This window comes from Asparagus officinalis, chromosome 7 (assembly GCF_001876935.1).
Source record: "Asparagus officinalis chromosome 7, Aspof.V1, whole genome shotgun sequence".
Lineage (NCBI taxonomy): Eukaryota > Viridiplantae > Streptophyta > Magnoliopsida > Asparagales > Asparagaceae > Asparagus > Asparagus officinalis.
The window spans coordinates 73,111,446-73,130,524 of record NC_033800.1 but is presented as its reverse complement, the minus strand read 5'-3'; the positions used below and the strand labels follow the sequence as shown (position 1 = coordinate 73,130,524).

Genomic DNA, 19,079 nt, shown 5'->3' with positions numbered 1-19,079 from the left:
ATAACTCTCTCCATTACTCTTACTATCCCTTCAAAATGGCTGAAAAGGACATCATCTGCATTGTCTCTTCACAGTATAAAGCGGTATTCTTGAAGATTAATTCTTCAACCACCATCTTGGATCTCAAGTTTGATGCGGCAGAGAGGTTAGATCTTCCATACGAGTCATTAATTTTGGCATATGAAGATCAAACAGTTGGAAGCTTAAAATTTCTCATTGAGAACGATGGTGATCTGACGTCTATGGTGGAGCATTGCCACAATCTTGGACTGAAAGAGGTTCACGTGCAAGCATTTAAAGAAGGAGATGATTCTTCGAATAAACAGGAAAACGAGCAAGTCCGACAAGACATGTAGGTTAACTGTAAAATCAATTAACTTAAGTTCTAATCGTCTTCTTGTTAGTTCTATACTAGGTTTAACTGGACTTCAGTTCTAATGTTTTATTTGTCATTAAGCAGTTCTTTGTTATGCTCCATACTAGAGTTCTAATGTTTTATTTGTCAGTTCTAATCGCTATTTTGTTAGTTCTACTAGAGTTATTGCTGGTTCCACTATAGTTCCCATATTGTTAGTCCTAATTGTTATAAATTAGATATAACGTGGTATAAATTAGACAATGTAGGTATAAAATAGAACTAACAAGCCATCAGTTAGAACTGACACTAACACACTACAGATTAGAACTAACACTGTGCATATTATTAGAACTAACACGCTACCGAATAGAACTAACACTGTAGGGGATTATTCTAGTTCTAATTGATTCTAACAGCAAGCAATTGTCGTTTTTGCTTTTTAGCTTTTGCTATTATCTGTTGATACTTCTACTATTTGTGCAGTTTGAACTCAAAAAGTGTAGACCGTGGCCCGTCGGCGTTGTGGACCACAAGTGTTCCAGATAAGAATCCCAATGACAATCCTTCCGGAGATGATGTCATGACGATTAATGACATGATTAGCAGATCAGAGATGATTCCTGCTTGGTGGCACACAGCTTTAACCGGTGAGGGACAACGATTTGAAAGTGCGAAGGAGTTAAGATTGGCCTTGCTATACTACTCCATGGCAAAAAAATTCGAATACGAGTTTGGGAAGAATGAACCGAAGCGTATTCGAGTGTTTTGTCGGTTTAAGGAAGCCAAAAATTATCCGTGGATGTTATTTGCCTCTCCACCGAAAATTGATAATAGACTTGAAATCAAAAGGTTTATGGACAATCACAGTTATGGGCAGCATGGTAATAATGCTGGTCAATCTAGAGCCTCAAGACGATTCATTGCTACCCAATTACAACCCACGTTAAAGGTTCGACCGGATATACGGCCTATTGACGTTCAAAAGGAGTTTCTAAGCTCGTATGGGATTAGGGTCGATTATAGTAAGATTTGGTGGGGTAAAGAAAGAGCACAAGAGAAATTATATGGTGATGCCCGTGAGTCCTACGATCAATTACGATGGTAAATAGAAGTTGATATCTAACAAAAGACAAACTAATTTCCTTTATGTGACGTTGATTATACTAATTTTTCAATGTTGGTACTAACGCTTAATCTTCAATTTTCTAGGTATGTAGAAGAGGTCAAGAAGACAAACCCAGGTAGCTATATTCATGTTGAACAACATGAGGGGAGGTTTACAAGGTTATTCATATGCTACGCCGCCTGCATAAATGGTTTTTTATACGGCTGTAGACCACTCTTATTTTTGGATGATACCTTTCTTAAAGATCGATTCAAAGGCATACTCCTAAGCGCCGTAGCATATGATGGAAATCAGGGGATATTTCCATTAGCGTACTGTATATGCGATCAGGAAAATAACGTTAACTGGAAGTGGTTCTTACAAGGTTAGTTCTATCCCTAGCTGTGTTAGTTGTATTGCAGGTTATGATAATTCTAGCTCATTCATTGCTAACTCTATAATTCGTGTATGGTAACCACAACTCTTTGTAGGTTTGTGGTCTATTCTCTATGAAAGGCCAGATCCATACAACCCTCCACACAAGCTAGTGATAATTTCAGATGCGGATAAGGGGATCAGAGAAGCAGTTAGAGAATTTTTTCCAGATTCTATACACTCTCGATGTGTGTTGCATCTAGTTGAGAACTTCAGGACAAAGTTGAAGGATTTGGGATTCAAATCAAAAGATACTCAGATCTTGGGTAATCTATTGCAATCTGCCTGTTACAAATATACTAGAGCAGAATGGAACGATTACATGGACGACATTAGACTGGTTGACGAAAGAGCTTACAATATTGTGATGAACTACGCTCCAGAAAACTGGGCCAATGCGTTTTTTCCTGGAGTTAGGTAAGTTATAAGCTATTTCATTACATGACTATTATAAGCCGCTTGACGAATTCCCTATTATGTTTCAGATATGGTCACGTTACATCAAATGTTGCAGAGTCATTCAACAAATGGATACATGAGGCTAGGCTACTACGGATACTTCAACTGGTAGAGCACATACGTAAACAGATTATGGTTCGTATGAATGAGCGACGAACCATGGCTGAAAGCTGGAATCAATTTCTTTGCCCCAAAGCTGAACTTGCTCTCAAAGAGAACATGGAAAATGGCCGTCCATTGGAGGTTCGTCAGTCCCACACAGGATTATTTGAGGTACAATCCCATAGATCTTGTCAAGTGGATCTAGACAATAAAACATGCACTTGCCGTGGGTGGGATGTAACCCGTGTCCCTTGCAAACATGCATGCGCATCCATTATGTTTATGAAAAGGGATGTCTACCAGTTCTGTGACTGGTTTATGACGGGTGAAGCCTTTAAAAAAAGCTATGAGCCAATCCTCTACCCTATCCCTGACTTTGAGAAGCGCATCGTGCCAAGGGATGAGATACAGATCCTACCTCCACTTACAACAAAAAGGAAAGGGAGAAATAAAATCAGGCGTATCAACAACAGAACTGTTTACACGCGGCTAGTAAAATGTTCTCGATGTCATATGGAAGGTCATAACCGTAAAACATGTAATGAATCTATAGCTGACTAAGTGTTTGATATGTTGAAGTGTTTTCGTCCCAGTATGCAACAAATATTTTGTTTTTTCGATTGAATGTTTATTCTTATTAATCGGGAACTAACATTAGCTTACACTAGATAAAAAGTTGTAAGTAACAAAACAACTATCATATTAGGCCTAACACGCTTAAAAGAATAGAACTAACATCTCAGTTATTCGATGCGCTCGAGGGGCTAGGAGTAACAAGCCATCACATAGAACTAACTTGGTATCAGATAGTACTAACATGTAATAAAGCAGAACTGACTTGGATCGGAACAGGTTACAGAATAGAACTAACACTCTACAGAATAGAACTAACACTGTACAGACTAGAACTAACACTGTGCAGATTAGAACTAACACTCTACAGAATAGAACTAACACTGTGCAGATTAGAACTAACACTCTACAGAATAGAACTAACACTGTGCAGATTAGAACTAACACTCTACAGAACAGAACTAACACTGTGCAGAATAGAACTAACACTCTACAGAATAGAACTAACACTGTGCAGATTAGAACTAACACTCTACAGAACGGAACTAACACTGTGCAGAATAGAACTAACACTCTACAGAATAAAACTAACGTTCTACATAATAGAACTAACACTGTGCAGAACAGAACTAACTTGCTATAAATTAGAACTAACTTGGTATAAAATGAGAACAAACTTTGTTTAAATTAGAACTATCTTTGTATAAATTAGATCTAACGTTGTATAAAATAGAACTAACTTGGTATAAATTAGATCTAACGTGGTATAAATTAGGTTTATAACGTAGTAAAAAATAGATCTAACTTGGTATAAATTAGATCTAACGTGGTATAAATTAGGTTTATAACGTAGTAAAAAATAGATCTAACTTGGTATAAATTAGATCTAACGTGGTATAAATTAGGTTTATAACGTAGTAAAAAATAGATCTAACTTGGTATAAATTAGATCTAACGTGGTATAAATTAGGTTTATAACGTAGTAAAAAATAGATCTAACTTGGTATAAATTAGATCTAACGTGGTATAAATTAGGTTTATAACGTAGTAAAAAATAGATCTAACTTGGTATAAATTAGATCTAACGTGGTATAAATTAGGTTTATAACGTGGTATAAAATAGAACTAACTTGGTATAAATTAGTAAATTAGATCTAACGTGGTATAAATGAGATATAACGTGGTATAAATTAGGTTTATAACGTGATATAAAATAGAACTAACTTGGTATAAATTAGTAAATTAGATCTAACGTGGTATAAATGAGATATAACGTGGTATAAATTAGGTTTATAACGTGGTATAAAATAGAACTAACTTGGTATAAATTAGAACAAACTTGGTTAAAATTTTAGAACTAACTTGTTATAAAATAGAACTAACTTGGTATAAATGAGATATAACATGGTATAAATTAGGTTTATAACGTGGTTTAAATTAGATATAACGTGGTATAAATTAGATATAACGTGTAATAAAATAGAACTAACAAGCCATCACACGCTACAGAATAGAACTAACACTGTGCAGAATAGAACTAACACTCTACAGAATAGAACTAACACTGTGCAGATTAGAACTAACACTCTACAGAATAGAATTAACACTGTGCAGATTAGAACTAACACTCTACAGAACAGAACTAACTTGGTATAGATTAGAACTAACTTGGTATAAAATGAGAACAAACTTTGTTTAAATTAGAACTAACTTTGTATAAATTAGATCTAACGTTGTATAAAATAGAACTAACTTGGTATAAATTAGATCTAACGTGGTATAAATTAGGTTTATAACGTTGTAAAAAATAGAACTATCTTGGTATAAATTAGAGCTAACGTGGTATAAATTAGGTTTATAACGTGGTATAAAATAGAACTAACTTGGTATAAATTAGTAAATTAGATCTAACGTGGTATAAATGAGATATAACGTGGTATAAATTAGGTTTATAACGTGATATAAAATAGAACTAACACAAATTAGATATAACGTGGTATAAATTAGATCTAACGTGGTATAAATTAGGTTTATAACGTAGTAAAAAATAGAACTAACTTGGTATAAATTAGAGCTAACGTGGTATAAATTAGATATAACGTGGTATAAATTAGGTTTATAACGTGGTATAAAATAGAACTAACTTGGTATAAATTAGTAAATTAGATCTAACGTGGTATAAATGAGATATAACGTGGTATAAATTAGGTTTATAACTTGGTATAAAATAGAACTAACATAAATTAGATATAACGTGGTATAAATTAGATATAACATGTAATAAAATAGAACTAACAAGCCATCACACGCTACAGAATAGAACTAACACTGTGCAGAATAGAACTAACACTCTACAGAATAGAACTAACACTGTGCAGATTAGAACTAACACTCTACAGAATAGAACTAACACTGTACAGATTATAACTAACACTCTACAGAATAGAACTAACACTGTGCAGATTAGAACTAACACTCTACAGAACAGAACTACCACTGTGCAGAATAGAACTAACACTCTACAGAATAGAACTAACATGTTATAATATATAACTAAAAGGGTGCAGATTGGAACTAACACAACATTAGTTATACTAATATATAAGAACTAACACGGTTCTCTGTATTTGGGTTAAGATTTGTAACAAACTGTTTTCTGGATAAGCAAAATTTAAGATAACTAGTCCCATCCAGCACCGTCATCAAGAACTCTTCATCTTCCTAATTTCTGTACGCATACATGGCTTTTTCAAGATGAACATAATGGAACATTGCACGCATACATGGCTATAGGTGTATCTTTCAAGAAACCTGTGCAAAAATTATCATTATCAATTAGACTGCTGAGGATAAACCACGATAACTAGTCCCATCCACTATCTAATTTGCTCTGAATTCAAGGGGGTCATCTTAAAACTTTATGCTTGTGCAAATGAAGCTCTCCCTTTTGAAGCCCACTCTCAGTTAAACAATTTCCTTGCTTACAAAACTTTGTTTATGTGAAGGAAGACTTTAGCATGGTTCACTAACTTATGTCGAGGCAGAAGGAAGCAGGATAGGATAAAAAAAGAACACCCAACTGTTTTGGTGAACGGGATGAGACCAAGGGATTTGTCAAAGCTTCTCTCATGGTCAAAGCAATTCAAACGTGGGGAGTGCGCTTTGATTGAGTATTCAAATAGTTCCCTCCACTTAAAACAAATACTTTCATGTGGTACTTGGATGTGTGTATGTGGATATGAATGTGGTACTTGGATGTGTGTATGTGGATATGAATGTATTTATGGGGAATTTGACAATTGAACGAAAGCATTCTGTCTATATGATTGACGCGTACTAATTTGTAGCGTTAATTGCGGATAGACACCCCATACTATCGCCCAACTACGGATAAACCCCCTATAGCTTTATTGTCGTAGACAGACTCGTTAAATGAACTTTTTGTTGACTTTTTTTACCATAGTAGAAAGAGAAAATTAATGTTTTTCGAAAAATCGACTCTACGTGTTTATTATAGAAAAAAAAAACATTCACTCAAGGGTTCTATCCGCAATTGAGTGATAGCACGAGAGGTCTATCCACGACAATAGAACTACAGAGGGTCTATTCGCAGTTGACCCAAATTGATATACGTAAGAACTACCCGATGCGCGCGCAACATTTTAATAAGTTACTGCACAGCAATTATTCAACTGAGGGTTGTAATATCGTAGTTAAAACCCAACTCTTTCTGCTAGTCTACTTGTTACAATATCTACGAAAGATGATCTAAAATTAATTTCTTCAAACTTTTAACATTAATTAAGAAAAACATTCCAACGCCATCTGCAAGTCTTGGGCTTCTGTCGGTTAAAACCTGTTGAATTTAATTCAAAGCCCTCATCATCATCGTCATGATCATCATACCGATGTTTACTTCAATATTAATTAAGCAAATGTGGTACTCCATCAAAGCTATTTTAATCACGCATCCCTGTCTAGTTTGCAGATGCGACGGTGACCTGAACATATCTAAGCTTGACAACATATGTATGAATGAAACTTCTGAGCACTAAATATTCCAAATGTGAAATCTGATAAAATATTCAGTTCTAAGATATCGTCGGTGGTATCTGCGGAGATTTATGTTTATCGTAAAATATATTAAATTATCAAACGAAACATGTACATACAAACAGCTGGATTCTTAGTCGTATGTTTTCTTATGATATTTTAAAATCCAAGGCTGTTAGATTTAAAATTGAAGGAGACAGAAATTCTGAGGCGTGAAACACTTTCATTAAAGAAATATTTGCCCCCACTTGATATTCAAAGTTGCTTCGGATTAATGCAAATTTTCTTCCCATGATACAACAGAAATTAAAAATTCCGGTAAGCAAATCTGGAATTTTCCTTAATTCGTTGTGAAACAAGTTTGTAATATTGCAGATGTTTTTGATAGAAAAGATCCAGAAACGAATTGTTAATAGATATCTGAAAACATAAACTATTTATAGGTTTGAAAATGTGCTTCCAACAGTCATAACTTTTCAAAACACCCATTGGAGCAAACAGCCACTTTTTAAGTGGTCACTTGTCTTTTCATAATTTTTTTAAAATTCAAAATAACATTTAAAAAATATATATATTCAATGTATAATTATATATATAATCGCGTCAAAATCGCGCTACCTGCACGCGGGTTTAGAAGCCTACACTTTGATCCATTATTCAAAGCCCAATAAGCATTCAATATTTTTAAACCTCTAAAAGAATGTTCAAAATTCCAATGTGGGACTATCTTGTTTTTTTTACAAACAAATACTAACAATTTCCTAGTAGCTCCCGCCTCTCTGGCTTAATTAGCTAATCCTCAGCCTGTGCACATCACGAGACTATTAGCTTAATTAGCTAATTATGCTGACGCAATAATACAAGATCACCTTTTTTTGGGTTGTCAAATGATGGGTCTTGACCCGTATTGAGTGGACTTGGGCTGAAGCAAAATGCCGTAACGAGAAGCGTTTTACCTTTTTTTGGGAAATATTGTGTCATAGCCCCCTATTTTTCAAAGCCCGTGTGTCCCAGTGTGTTGGGCCACAAATTGTATAATGTGGCAATGGGGCCGCTGGGTTGAAAATAATGTGTTTGTCTACTTGCGACTTGAGGTGAAAGTATGAAAGTGGCTTTTTTTTTAGTGCGAAAATGTATCTAAGTCAGACATACATTGTTTATTTGCTAAAATAAGTAAACAAGTAAACAAGTTATTGTTGAAAGTAGAAAAGTGAGGATGATGTGACAACATTATTTTGTTTATTTATATATTAAAAACCCATGTTTTTCTTTAAATCACTCTCCTTCTCTATTTACCATTTTGAACCATATCCAGGACTGAGATCATGTAGTCATCAGCACCGATTTAACAAAATAAATAAAACCTAAGACATATATACCCAAAACTAAGCAATCATCATGGATAGTTCTAGTATAATCTCACTGGCAAAATTTTAGCAAAAAAGAAATTCTTGGTATTATTAACATTATGATCAAATTATTTTTGTAATACTTGCAAATGGAGATGAGAGAATCACAAATAACACCCAAGCTACAAAATGTAAATAACCCAATTATTCATTTTTAATGAAAACAAATATCAGTGACATATTTCAAACTATTGTTGCAACAAAAATTGATGAGAATAAGTATTCAAAACGCGGGGAAAAACAGTGGGATTAGTTCTATGGAGGTAAAAAATAAAAAGGGAAAATACAGCGGGAAGAGAAAAGAGGTGTGAGAGAAAAATTAGAGGATAGGAGATATCGTTAAAGATGAAACAAATTTGATATATTAATTATTATAATATTTTTAATATAATGTGGTCCCCACTTTCCACTTTCATGGCTCACTTCTGCACTTTTTTTAGGGGATGTTGAAATTGTAAAAAATCTAATGTGGACTATATTTTGGATCTCAGTTTCACTATCACTTTCAATAAAACAAACAAGTGAAGTCTCAAGAATAAGTGATTTTCATACTTACAATTTTCACTTACAACTAAACAAACACCCTCTAAGTGCGATATGATGAGAAAATTGGAGGGAAAGTTGGGCAATTTCCCGCCATAATCCATTAATCCTCTCAAGATCCTGAGTTCCTCTCAATTCCTCTTATTTATTGTTTGTATTCTCTTATTTATGGTGTTAGTATTTATGTTCTTCAATCCACCTCACGTTCTAAAATTTCCTTCATTACTCCTCATAACTTCCCTTCATTAATAACCAAAAAACCTTTCATTTGCATGGTGTTCCTAGGTGAGAAAATGGTGTTCTCGATGGTAACTTCTTCAACATTTTTTTTGGAATTGAAATTTAATTTGGCGGATAGGTTGAAAGTTCTATATGATGCTTTATCATTGGTATATAAATCTAAAAGGAATCCCAACATAAGTTTTGTGATTGAGAATGAAGATGCCTTGAAGTGTCTGGTGGAGCATAACCACAATATTGGTTGGGTGGAAATCCATATGCAAGTTATTATAAATATAAGGTTTTCACTTCCCAAAACACTTAAAATGTACCCCCTGAAATGTATATTATCATTAAACTTTGGTGAAAGTTGTGATTTTTGTGATACAAGTGTGGACAAATGATAAATATATAGTAAAAAATTTTAGGTTTAATTTTAAATATGACAGTCACATGTTAACTATAAGACTCTTTTTTGTTAAGTTTAACAAAAAGTTTATATATTTGATGTTATTTTTGGTGTTAATATTAGCATTTGACTGTTTTTTTAAATTTGTACAGTATAATTCCTACGTTGAACTCGCAATGCTATGAGACTACTCCCGTTGCTATGTCTAGTTCAGAGAAGATTCCTAATGATGATATAGTGAGATTCGATGACATTATCAACAATATTTTCCTGATTCTTGCATTGTGGCACACTACATTAATTGAATACTTACGACAATTTGAAAGTGTCAATGACTTAAGGTTAATTTTACAATACTATCCTATAGCCAAACAGTTTGATTTACGAAATATGCCCTATGAACGTGCAAAATAAGTTCCTCACGCAATATGGACTTAGGATTAATTACAATAATATATGACTGGGGTAAAGAGAGCCCACAAGAGTAGCTTTACGGTGATGCGTATGAGTCGTACGATCAACTAAGATGGTGAAAATCACATTTTTGCTATTACATTTACAACTTATTTCAATATTTATTGGTTAAATGACACTTAGATACCCTAATGTTTCACTATCTTTACGCTTAAAAAATCCTAAGTTATAAAAAGTAACATAAAAATACCCTAAGTTGTCAAAAAGCAACACATTGCTACATTCTCTTAAATAGATAACAGAATATTCCTAGAAATATCCCCCTGTACATAGTACACAAAAACTTTATTACTGTATTGCCCATATTTATTACTTTAATTACCATTTTACCTACATTTTACCTATCCTTTAATTTATTACTAATATTTTAATGGAGGTAATTTTCGTGAGAACTAACCGTGGACAACATGGAGTAGTTTTATGCTACTTTTTACAACTTAGGATTATGATATTTATGTGCAAGATAGTCATTTTTTAAAATAAATTAAGGGACTAGCTAATATGGGGGAGGGAAAAAAATAAAAAATAAAATAAAATTAAATTAAATAAAATTTAAAAAATTGTTTTCTTACCTATTGCTCTAACTTTTTCCCCTCACTCGGATCCCGTGATCACCACCCGCGTTAGAGTTCACGCTAATTCGCGGGCTTTCGCAAAAGAAGGCCCACTTTCTGATCTCCTTCTCAATGGGCTTCTTCTCATCAACGGCCCACCCCGTCATCGCCGGCGGCACACCAGCGCCGCCACCACATCGGACTCTCATCCCGAGTGGGCCCCAGTTCCTGCTCTACCGCCCTCGACGGTTCTCTGACGGCGGCCGCTTGCGAATGGCCGTTAAAATGGACGGAAAAGAAAGCTCTGTTGCTGACACCGTCATTGACGCCGTTGACGCCAAGCCGGTGCCTCTTCCATTAAAATTTCCAATTTGGTTTACTAGTTATACTGTTTATAGCACAGCAATCACAAATTTGTGAAAAAGTAGCAATTTTTGCTAATTTTTCTCTAAAATTTTCTTAATTTTTAGGGTTTTTAGTCGATTGATAAACCTAAGTCTTCGCTCACTGTTAAATGGCTAGTGATTAATCATATTTGAAGAATAAATTCTCTTAAAATTTTAGATTGGTGACATAAAATAGTACCCAGAATTTTGTATACTACTATTAGCAGTATCCACATTTTGAATCAAATCTGAAATCTGGACGTCAAAATTGAAAATCTGCACCTTAAATATCTACTATACGTTGGAAACGAAATTTTGAAGGATTTCAACGAGTTTACCCATGTATCGTAGGTTATCAAAATAAAAGTTTCAGAATTTTCATGAAGTTAGTTAACTCTATGCCCCTTAATGTGATAAAAAACTCATAGAAATAATTGGAATTGGTGTTTCTAGGTAGTCTGTGTGTATTAAATTGCATCCGATGGTATGAATTTTCAATTTGGAAACCCAAAATTTGAATTGAAATCGATAGTGTCCACGTCTTGCATACTATTAATAGCATTCTAGCTCAACATTTTTCTTTTTCTTATTTTCATTGTCTATCTTACTTGAATTTATTGGATACTGACCCTGTTGTTAGGGTTTTAGGTGATCGCTGAACCTCCAACGAAACCAGAGCGAGATTATACAGGAACACCATATGTTCCCATTTATGTAATGCTACCTGTAAGTTACTCATCAGAAACCTTGTCAAAAAAATGAATTTGGACTCATTGTCTATCAAGACAGAATTTAATCTTGTAATTCATTTTATTATAGCTTGGTGTGATCAATATGGACTGTGAGCTAGTCAATCCAAACAGTCTATTGGAACAATTGAAGGCTTTAAAATCTTCCAATGTTGATGGTGTCATGGTTGATTGTTGGTGGGGAATAGTGGAGGCTCATGAACCACAGCGATATAGATGGAACGGTTATAAGCAGCTTTTTCATATGGTTCGAGAACTTGGGCTTAAGCTGCAGGTGTGAAACCTTGAAGGGCTTTTTGAGATATGAATCCCTCAAATCTTCAATAATTCCATATTACTCCTTTAATTCTTTGAAATTGTATATACATCCCTCAAATCCTAAGGGTCTTGCAATTTGGTCCCTGAATTACCATAATCACTCTTAGCTTATGTTTTTGTGAACACAGAGGTGTTTGGGGTTCTTGGGGGGAACATAACATAAGGTGTATTTGCTAATTGAGACACCAATTTGCTAGACGCCTTAGGATTTGGATGATGTACGGGCAAATTGAAGATTTGAGGCACTAATATGGAGCTATTGAAGATTTGAGAGACTGATATCTAAAAGACCCAACCTTGAATGTCGCAAAATGGCACATTTGATATATTGTAGGTCTAAAACTATGATTTTTTATGTTAAGGTGGTTATGTCATTTCATGAATGTGGAGGAAATGTCGGTGATGATGTGTGTATTCCTCTGCCTCATTGGGTGATAGAGATCGGTAGGGGTAATCCGAACATTTTCTTCACTGATCGAGAAGGAAGGAGAAACTACGAATGCCTTTCGTGGGGGATTGACAAAGAACGGGTTTTGAGAGGTCGAATGGCAGTTGAGGTTTGAATACTTGATCCTTAACTTAGCAAGGATTAGTTCGGTGCTCTCTTTAGTTATTTGTACTTTGTAAATAATCAGTTTAAGTGGATCCTCTATCTAATTGAACAATATTGAAGATACAATGTAAACACTAAAACGCACTTAGGTTTTATGTGAGTTATATGCATAAAGTGCAGAAAAAATGCACGTAGAAGCTTTTGATACTTATATTTACAATTAGATATCTTGTAACTTTAGTACACCTTTTGTGTTCTTAATCTGAGGAAAGTTAGAAACAAATTGTGTGATTTTTACCTGATGTGGTGAATTTCTATTTTCTTATGTATTTTTTATTAACTTTTTAGGTGTACTATGACTATATGAGAAGCTTTAGGCAGGAGTTTGATGAGCTTTTTGAGAATGGGAGCATCACTGAAATTGAAATTGGATTAGGACCCTGCGGAGAACTTCGCTACCCATCTTATCCAGAAAAGCATGGGTGGAAATACCCTGGCATTGGAGAGTTTCAGGTAACCTCGCTCCATATGGAGAAGATCATGGAAATCGTAACTAAGTTTTAATCATCTTTCAAGGTTTTAAAACTAGGTCCTGAGATATTCTCCAGGGAAAAATATGAACAAGAAGGAACCTTCCCTTAACCCAGAATGCTACATGAAACATAAGAATCTATCTTATTATTCAGGAATATGACTACCTTACTTCCTTTTATGCAGTGGTATAATTCAGTTGCTTCAAGTGTTGGGATGAAGAGTCGCATATATTTCTGAGCTTTTTCACACAGACCCCTGTACTATTGCTTTTTTTAAGTTACTACCCCTATAGTTTCATTGTTGTGGATAGGCCCTATAGCTTGAATTTTTTGACTCTACTCACTGATTCACTCATGCAATATCTGCCAAAATTTCACCACGGGTGAAAGAGTATTTAGAGAGAGAGAGAGAGAGAGAGAGAGAGACTCACAGAATCTAATCCGCAACAATAAAACTATAGGTGTAGTTATCCAAAACAACAATAATATGAGGTACCTATGTGCAATTAGCCCATAAAGTTATTGTCACCTATCAATCATCCATTGTCAAGTAGATTCTCCAGTTGTTATATGTTTATGAGAAATTGTGTCTTTTGCAGTGTTATGATGAGTATCTTTTGAGGAATTTAAAAGAAGCAGCAGAGACAAGGGGCCACTCTTTATGGGCAAGAGGACCAGATAATGCTGGCTCTTATAATTCCTACCCACATGATACTGGATTTTTTCGTGATGGTGGTGATTATGATAGTTATTATGGTAGATTCTTCCTTGGATGGTATTCCCAAGTGTTGATAGATCATGCTGACCGTGTATTGTCACTGGCTAAATTGGCATTTGAGGGTTCATGCATTGCTGCAAAGGTTAGTGATATTTCTTCCGTCCCCTCGTAAATTTGAAATTTCACTATGCTTTGATCTTTATAGTTTATGGGTATTGTTTATCGCTTAGTTCTTGACTTATGTTTCAATATGCACCAAATTTGAGTTGTGAAACTATTGGCTCTTAAAAGCTTCAGATAGTCACCAAACTATTTATTCCACTGTTACTAGTTTTTCCTGACACTATAATTTATTTTTCTGTTGTTGTATATTATCATTTTTCATCAACTTTTCTTGACCTTGTTCTGTTGTTCTTTCTCACCAAAAAATAAAAAATAAATAAAAAGAGTGACTTATTGTATTGATTCACTCAATTTCCTACAATGTAAAACACTGTTAATTGCTTGAACTGTTTCCGGACTCCACATAATCAAGACTTAGTTTCAGCCCATTCTGTATATCCTAATCTAGTTTTTGTTATTATTTCCTAATGCCTCAAATCTTGAATTTCTCTTTGTAATGCTATTCTTAATTGCTCATCTACAGTTCTTTCTGCAATAGGTATCAGGCATCCATTGGTGGTACAAGACAGCCAGCCATGCTGCTGAATTGACAGCTGGATTTTATAATCCGTGCAATCGTGATGGTTATGCTCCCATTGCAGGAATATTAAAGAAGCATGAGGTAGCTTTGAACTTCACATGTGTTGAATTGAGGACATTGGATCAGTATGAAGGCTTTCCGGAAGCTTTGGCAGATCCTGAAGGCTTGGTATGGCAGGTAATCGAAGCTACGGAGTAGTTATCCTTTTGTTTTCGCTTGATATAATTTCCTTTTCTTTTGTTTAGGTTTAGGGGTTATAGCGCTTGTAGCTCTATTTCTACTTTTAGGGTTATTTTCAGTATTATGGAGTGTAGCACTTATGTCTCATGTTCTATTTTATTAGTAAATACACCGCTAACCCCGTGACGTCGTTACTTTCTCGTTAGTTTCTAAAACTCGCATGGGAATCTCATGGAATTGTTCTTGGTAATATATAACTTCAACAGGAGTCTAGAACAAAATAGATGTCGTTGCACTCCTAGGGGGGTGCATTTGCATGTGACCCTTTATTTTTATTGGTGTTATGCCTTCAACAATGGATTCATGTAAAAATAGATCATTTCTTCAGATCAGAAGGCACAGTTCCTGAGGAGAGGCCATTCCACTATGAAAGTTCCTCATGATATGTTAATCAGGCAAGTCTCATCCTGTGGTCTTTCTTGTTTATTGATCACTGACATGCCTTACCTATTCTCTATAAGAGGACGTGAGCCCACACTCTTTTTCTCTTGAATATGAAATAAGGTGCTCATTGTCCATTCAAGCTCCTTAACAAATGCTGTTTAAGACGAGTCTCGAACCCGAGTCTCTCTTGTCCTTTCACAGGCCTTAGCAACCTTCTGCAAATGGATATATCTGTGTGTATTTGTGCATTTGCTATGAGTATATTGGTAATGTCTATTGTTGACTTGTTTCATGTTGGAGCTCATTTTTTTCCAAATGTATACGATTCAAGGGAACTTGAGCTTATCACAGGAAATGAGCTTTCTCTACGTAATATATTTGTGTGTACCAGTGTTGGATCCAGAAAAATTTTCTTAGAGGGGCAGATGATAAGTATTTATTTACCTAAATGAAAATAAACTACCAATTTTAACTGAGGTAAATAAAAATGGGCTACTAATTTGTAAATGCGAAATTCAAATTTTTAAAAAATTCAAGTTGGGGTGCAAATTGTTTAAAACTTTGGGTGCAAATTGTGATTATACTACACTATAAAACGCAATTTTCTAGATTGCTAGGGGTGCAATTGCACCCCTAATCAACTATTTGTGTCCACCCATGTTTAGCACGAATCTTGATGCGTGCATCACTATCAGCTACTAATGCATTCAATAGTAGTTGTCAATGCAGTCTGCACTGACAGTGATGAGAATATTTGTACTAGGTCAGGTGTCTTCATCTCCTGTCTCACTTACGATGTCCTATAGAGGACCCTCTATAGGGGTCTTATTTTTTATTTTTCCTATATTGTTGTGGATGGGATTGTAAAGAAATCACCATTGCCAGGTGCTAAATGTTGCATGGGATGTCGGTATACTAGTCGCTAGTGAAAATGCTCTACCATGCTACGATAGACATGGCTACAATAAGATTTTGGAGAATGCCAAGCCGTGGAATGATCCGGATGGGAGACATTTATCAGCCTTCACCTATCTGAGGCTTAGCCCAATCCTTATGGAGCCCCACAATTTTGCTGAGTTTGAGCGTTTCGTCAAGAGAATGCATGGTAAACTTCTTGTTCAATTTTTATCTTTCTTCAGATTTCTTTTAATGAAAAGATAGCACTGATCCAGTGCTTTCTAGCTATCTTAGTGATAATGTATTCGGTTTCTTCCTAGAAACCACCTTAAAATAGGGTTATTATATAAAAACCACCTTTTAATTTTAATTTATACATAAACCACCTTTGAAGTGGATTTTTGTTGCAATCAATCACTTTTGGTTAAATTTTCACTTAAAAAACAAAAAATAAACTTAAAAAATTCAAGTTCAAGGCACGTCAGTTGTATTCTAACAAGATCTAGACATTAAAATATGAATCAAGTGTCTTGAATGTGAGTTTATTTAGGGTAATTTTGGATTTCTAGTGAAAAATTGACTGGGAGGTAGTTGATTGCAACAAACTCTCACTTTAAAGGTGGTTTATGTATAAACTGAAATTGAAAGGTGGTTTCCGTATAATTACCTTATTTTTAAAGGTGGTTTCTAGGAAAAAGACGCTAATATATTGGACACATTGGGCGCTTTTTCGTAATACATTTGGTGTCTGGTTTTGTTACTCATAATTAATAGCTGAACTTCTTCTGACCAAATCACAATTATTTATTCATTAGTTTTTACCTGTTTTTCTTGCGTACACATGCAAGTACACACACCGATTTGTAGATTATGCCCTCTTTACCCACCCACCCACACGCGCGCACCCACACACCCAAAAAAAACACATCAAATTGAGCTACTTTTTTCTTACCACTTATCTTTTTTTATTGATGGAATGCAACTCACAAGCGTAAAAAGCTAACTTTTCTTTGTACAAGCCTCTTCTTTCTTTTCTTTTTTCTTTTTAACGAGGGGAAAAATTGACGAATATAGTCACATGATAAAATGAAAGAGACTTTATCCCTTTATTATCGTGAGATTTATTTCAGCGAAATAAACTAAGGATTTCTTTTTATATCATGGATTTAGTTACCTTAGAGTGGGATGAGTGGATGACCATCAGGTGTCGGTTGAATTATTTTGCCTTTGTGCGGCAGTGATTAGGAAATACTCCTGAAATTAGCATTTTAGTTTCCAAATGTTTTGATCTTTCGTCATCATTTTCACACTATCAGCGGCAGTTGAATAATGTTTTGACAACAGCCTTTCTATTCTTTTTCTTTTTTTACTTTTCTTGGGCAGGTGAAGCTGTTCCTGATCTACAGTTGCAGAGAATTGGAAAAGAAAATCATGATGACTCTTAAATTGTCAAAGATCAACTCTTTGAAAAATTACGGGGTAACGGATTGATGGTTGTAAATTTTGAACTTTTGTTCAATAACATAGTCTACTATGGCGTGTTATCTTGCTTAACGTTTCAGGCCGTGCTCGAGCTATAAGCGCTTTAACTTACTGATCAAGCAATCTTTAGAAGGAAAGAATATAATCAGTATGTGAGGATATAGTTTGTCCATCTTTAAAAGGGTTAATTGCGGATAGATCATGTGTACTATCTCCCGATTGCAGATAGAACCCTTGTACTTTTATTGGTGCGCCTAGACCCCTGTACTATTGCCCAAGTGCGGACAGTTTTTTTTTTTTGGCAGTGTGCGGGGGTTGTTTTGGGCAACTCCTAAAGGAGTTTATTTTTGGGGTCCCCCTCATCCAACTCCTACAATTGCATTTTGGTGTACATAAACCAGCTCATGCACGAAACTCATCGACCTTCACTCATTGCATTCTAACATTAACTCAACCTCTCCTCCTCTTCTTCATCATTAATGGACATCCAAACTGAGGACGAAGCAATTGTCAATGTCGAGGTGGACGAAGGATGAAGTTGAGTGTGAAGATATTGAAGCAGTTGTCGATATCAAGATTGATGGAGGCAGCGTGGGGATATTATTGACCGTATCAGCATCCACCATTGTGTAGTACGTGATTGCTAGCAAGTTTGAGAAGTAATCTCCGTAGCCTTTAAATGCTTCTTAATAATATCTCCTCTTGCTCGGCGTCACTCTTGATCCTCCCTCTCCTAGTTTGCATAACCTCTTGGGTCCCTAACGTTTATACTTTCTCGATGTTTTTATCTCACTTTTGAGTATGGAATATTATTCTCTTTTTCGAGTTTTTTTATTTTGTACCAATGGTTAAAGTTCCTCCATCTTTAACATTCATAACACTGACATGGAACCACTAGAGTGGAAAGAATAGCCAGCAATAATGATTAAGGCGAGATGACATTTCACAAATTTAAACTTCGGGGTATTTATTTCGAAAAGGAACGAAGTTTTCAGGTAGATGTGCAAATAACTCTTAAGAAAAAACAGAAAACACCACCACCGCGATCAAAGCCTAATAATAAGATCGAGGCTTAACAGCAAGTCACTTCTGGGTGATTAACTATCACACTAACTATTGGAAATACATCACATTATGTTGTTCCATAAAAACACATAGGGTCAACTTCTATGATACGAGCCTCTGAAGCTTTCAAGTGCACTCATTTGAAAGCCTTCACAAGCTGGTAAAGCCCCATCATCAACTCTCTGGACTTCGTGTAGAAATTGAGGCTTATCGCCGTCATTCTTCTTACTTTTCCAGCTGCTGGAACTGATAGTTCTGAGGCTGCAAGAATGAAAAGGAGTAAAATGATCAATAAAAATTGAGTAAAATACCTAATTTACAGTTCAGTATAAAGTTCATCAAGTACATGTTTACTGAT

At 35.1% G+C, this 19,079-nt stretch overlaps 3 protein-coding genes across 6 annotated transcripts in view; 2 read left to right on the top strand and 1 right to left on the bottom strand.

Moving 5' to 3' along the window:
* Positions 36 to 3,020, top strand: LOC109847346. Its single transcript, XM_020416578.1, has 5 exons — positions 36 to 352; positions 842 to 1,459; positions 1,568 to 1,848; positions 1,955 to 2,315; positions 2,384 to 3,020. The coding sequence occupies exons 1-5, from the start codon at positions 36 to 38 to the stop codon at positions 3,018 to 3,020; spliced, it is 2,214 nt and encodes a 737-aa protein (XP_020272167.1).
* On the top strand, positions 10,750 to 18,011 carry LOC109849119 (beta-amylase 2, chloroplastic-like). Of its 4 annotated transcripts, none has more exons than XM_020418918.1 (9): positions 10,750 to 11,038; positions 11,728 to 11,805; positions 11,899 to 12,102; positions 12,509 to 12,703; positions 13,048 to 13,212; positions 13,832 to 14,092; positions 14,612 to 14,830; positions 16,163 to 16,382; positions 17,558 to 18,011. In XM_020418918.1, the coding sequence occupies exons 1-9, from the start codon at positions 10,826 to 10,828 to the stop codon at positions 17,617 to 17,619; spliced, it is 1,617 nt and encodes a 538-aa protein (XP_020274507.1). In that variant the 5' UTR covers positions 10,750 to 10,825; the 3' UTR covers positions 17,620 to 18,011. The 4 variants fall into 4 exon arrangements, with proteins under 4 accessions (XP_020274507.1, XP_020274510.1, XP_020274509.1 ...); XM_020418921.1 differs by lacking the exon at positions 17,558 to 18,011 and adding an exon at positions 15,222 to 15,288 and having other exon boundaries at positions 16,163 to 16,285; XM_020418920.1 differs by lacking the exon at positions 12,509 to 12,703.
* The window catches only part of LOC109848634 (cleavage and polyadenylation specificity factor subunit 2), a 20,272-nt gene continuing 19,790 nt past the window's right edge, over positions 18,598 to 19,079 (bottom strand). The window contains exon 19 of the mRNA XM_020418246.1: positions 18,598 to 18,982. The gene's annotated coding sequence lies outside the window, so the exon portion shown is untranslated. The remainder of the gene's footprint in view (positions 18,983 to 19,079) is intronic.

Coding starts and splice junctions, on each gene's coding strand:
- LOC109849119 (XM_020418918.1), top strand. CDS start 10,826: ATGGGCTTCTTCTCATCAACGGCCCACCCCGTCATCGCCGGCGGCACA. Junction 12,103..12,508: donor AACTTGGGCTTAAGCTGCAG/GTGTGAAACCTT, acceptor TTTTATGTTAAG/GTGGTTATGTCATTTCATGA. Junction 16,383..17,557: donor TTTCGTCAAGAGAATGCATG/GTAAACTTCTTG, acceptor TTTCTTGGGCAG/GTGAAGCTGTTCCTGATCTA.
- LOC109847346 (XM_020416578.1), top strand. CDS start 36: ATGGCTGAAAAGGACATCATCTGCATTGTCTCTTCACAGTATAAAGCG. Junction 1,849..1,954: donor CTGGAAGTGGTTCTTACAAG/GTTAGTTCTATC, acceptor AACTCTTTGTAG/GTTTGTGGTCTATTCTCTAT. Junction 2,316..2,383: donor GCGTTTTTTCCTGGAGTTAG/GTAAGTTATAAG, acceptor ATTATGTTTCAG/ATATGGTCACGTTACATCAA.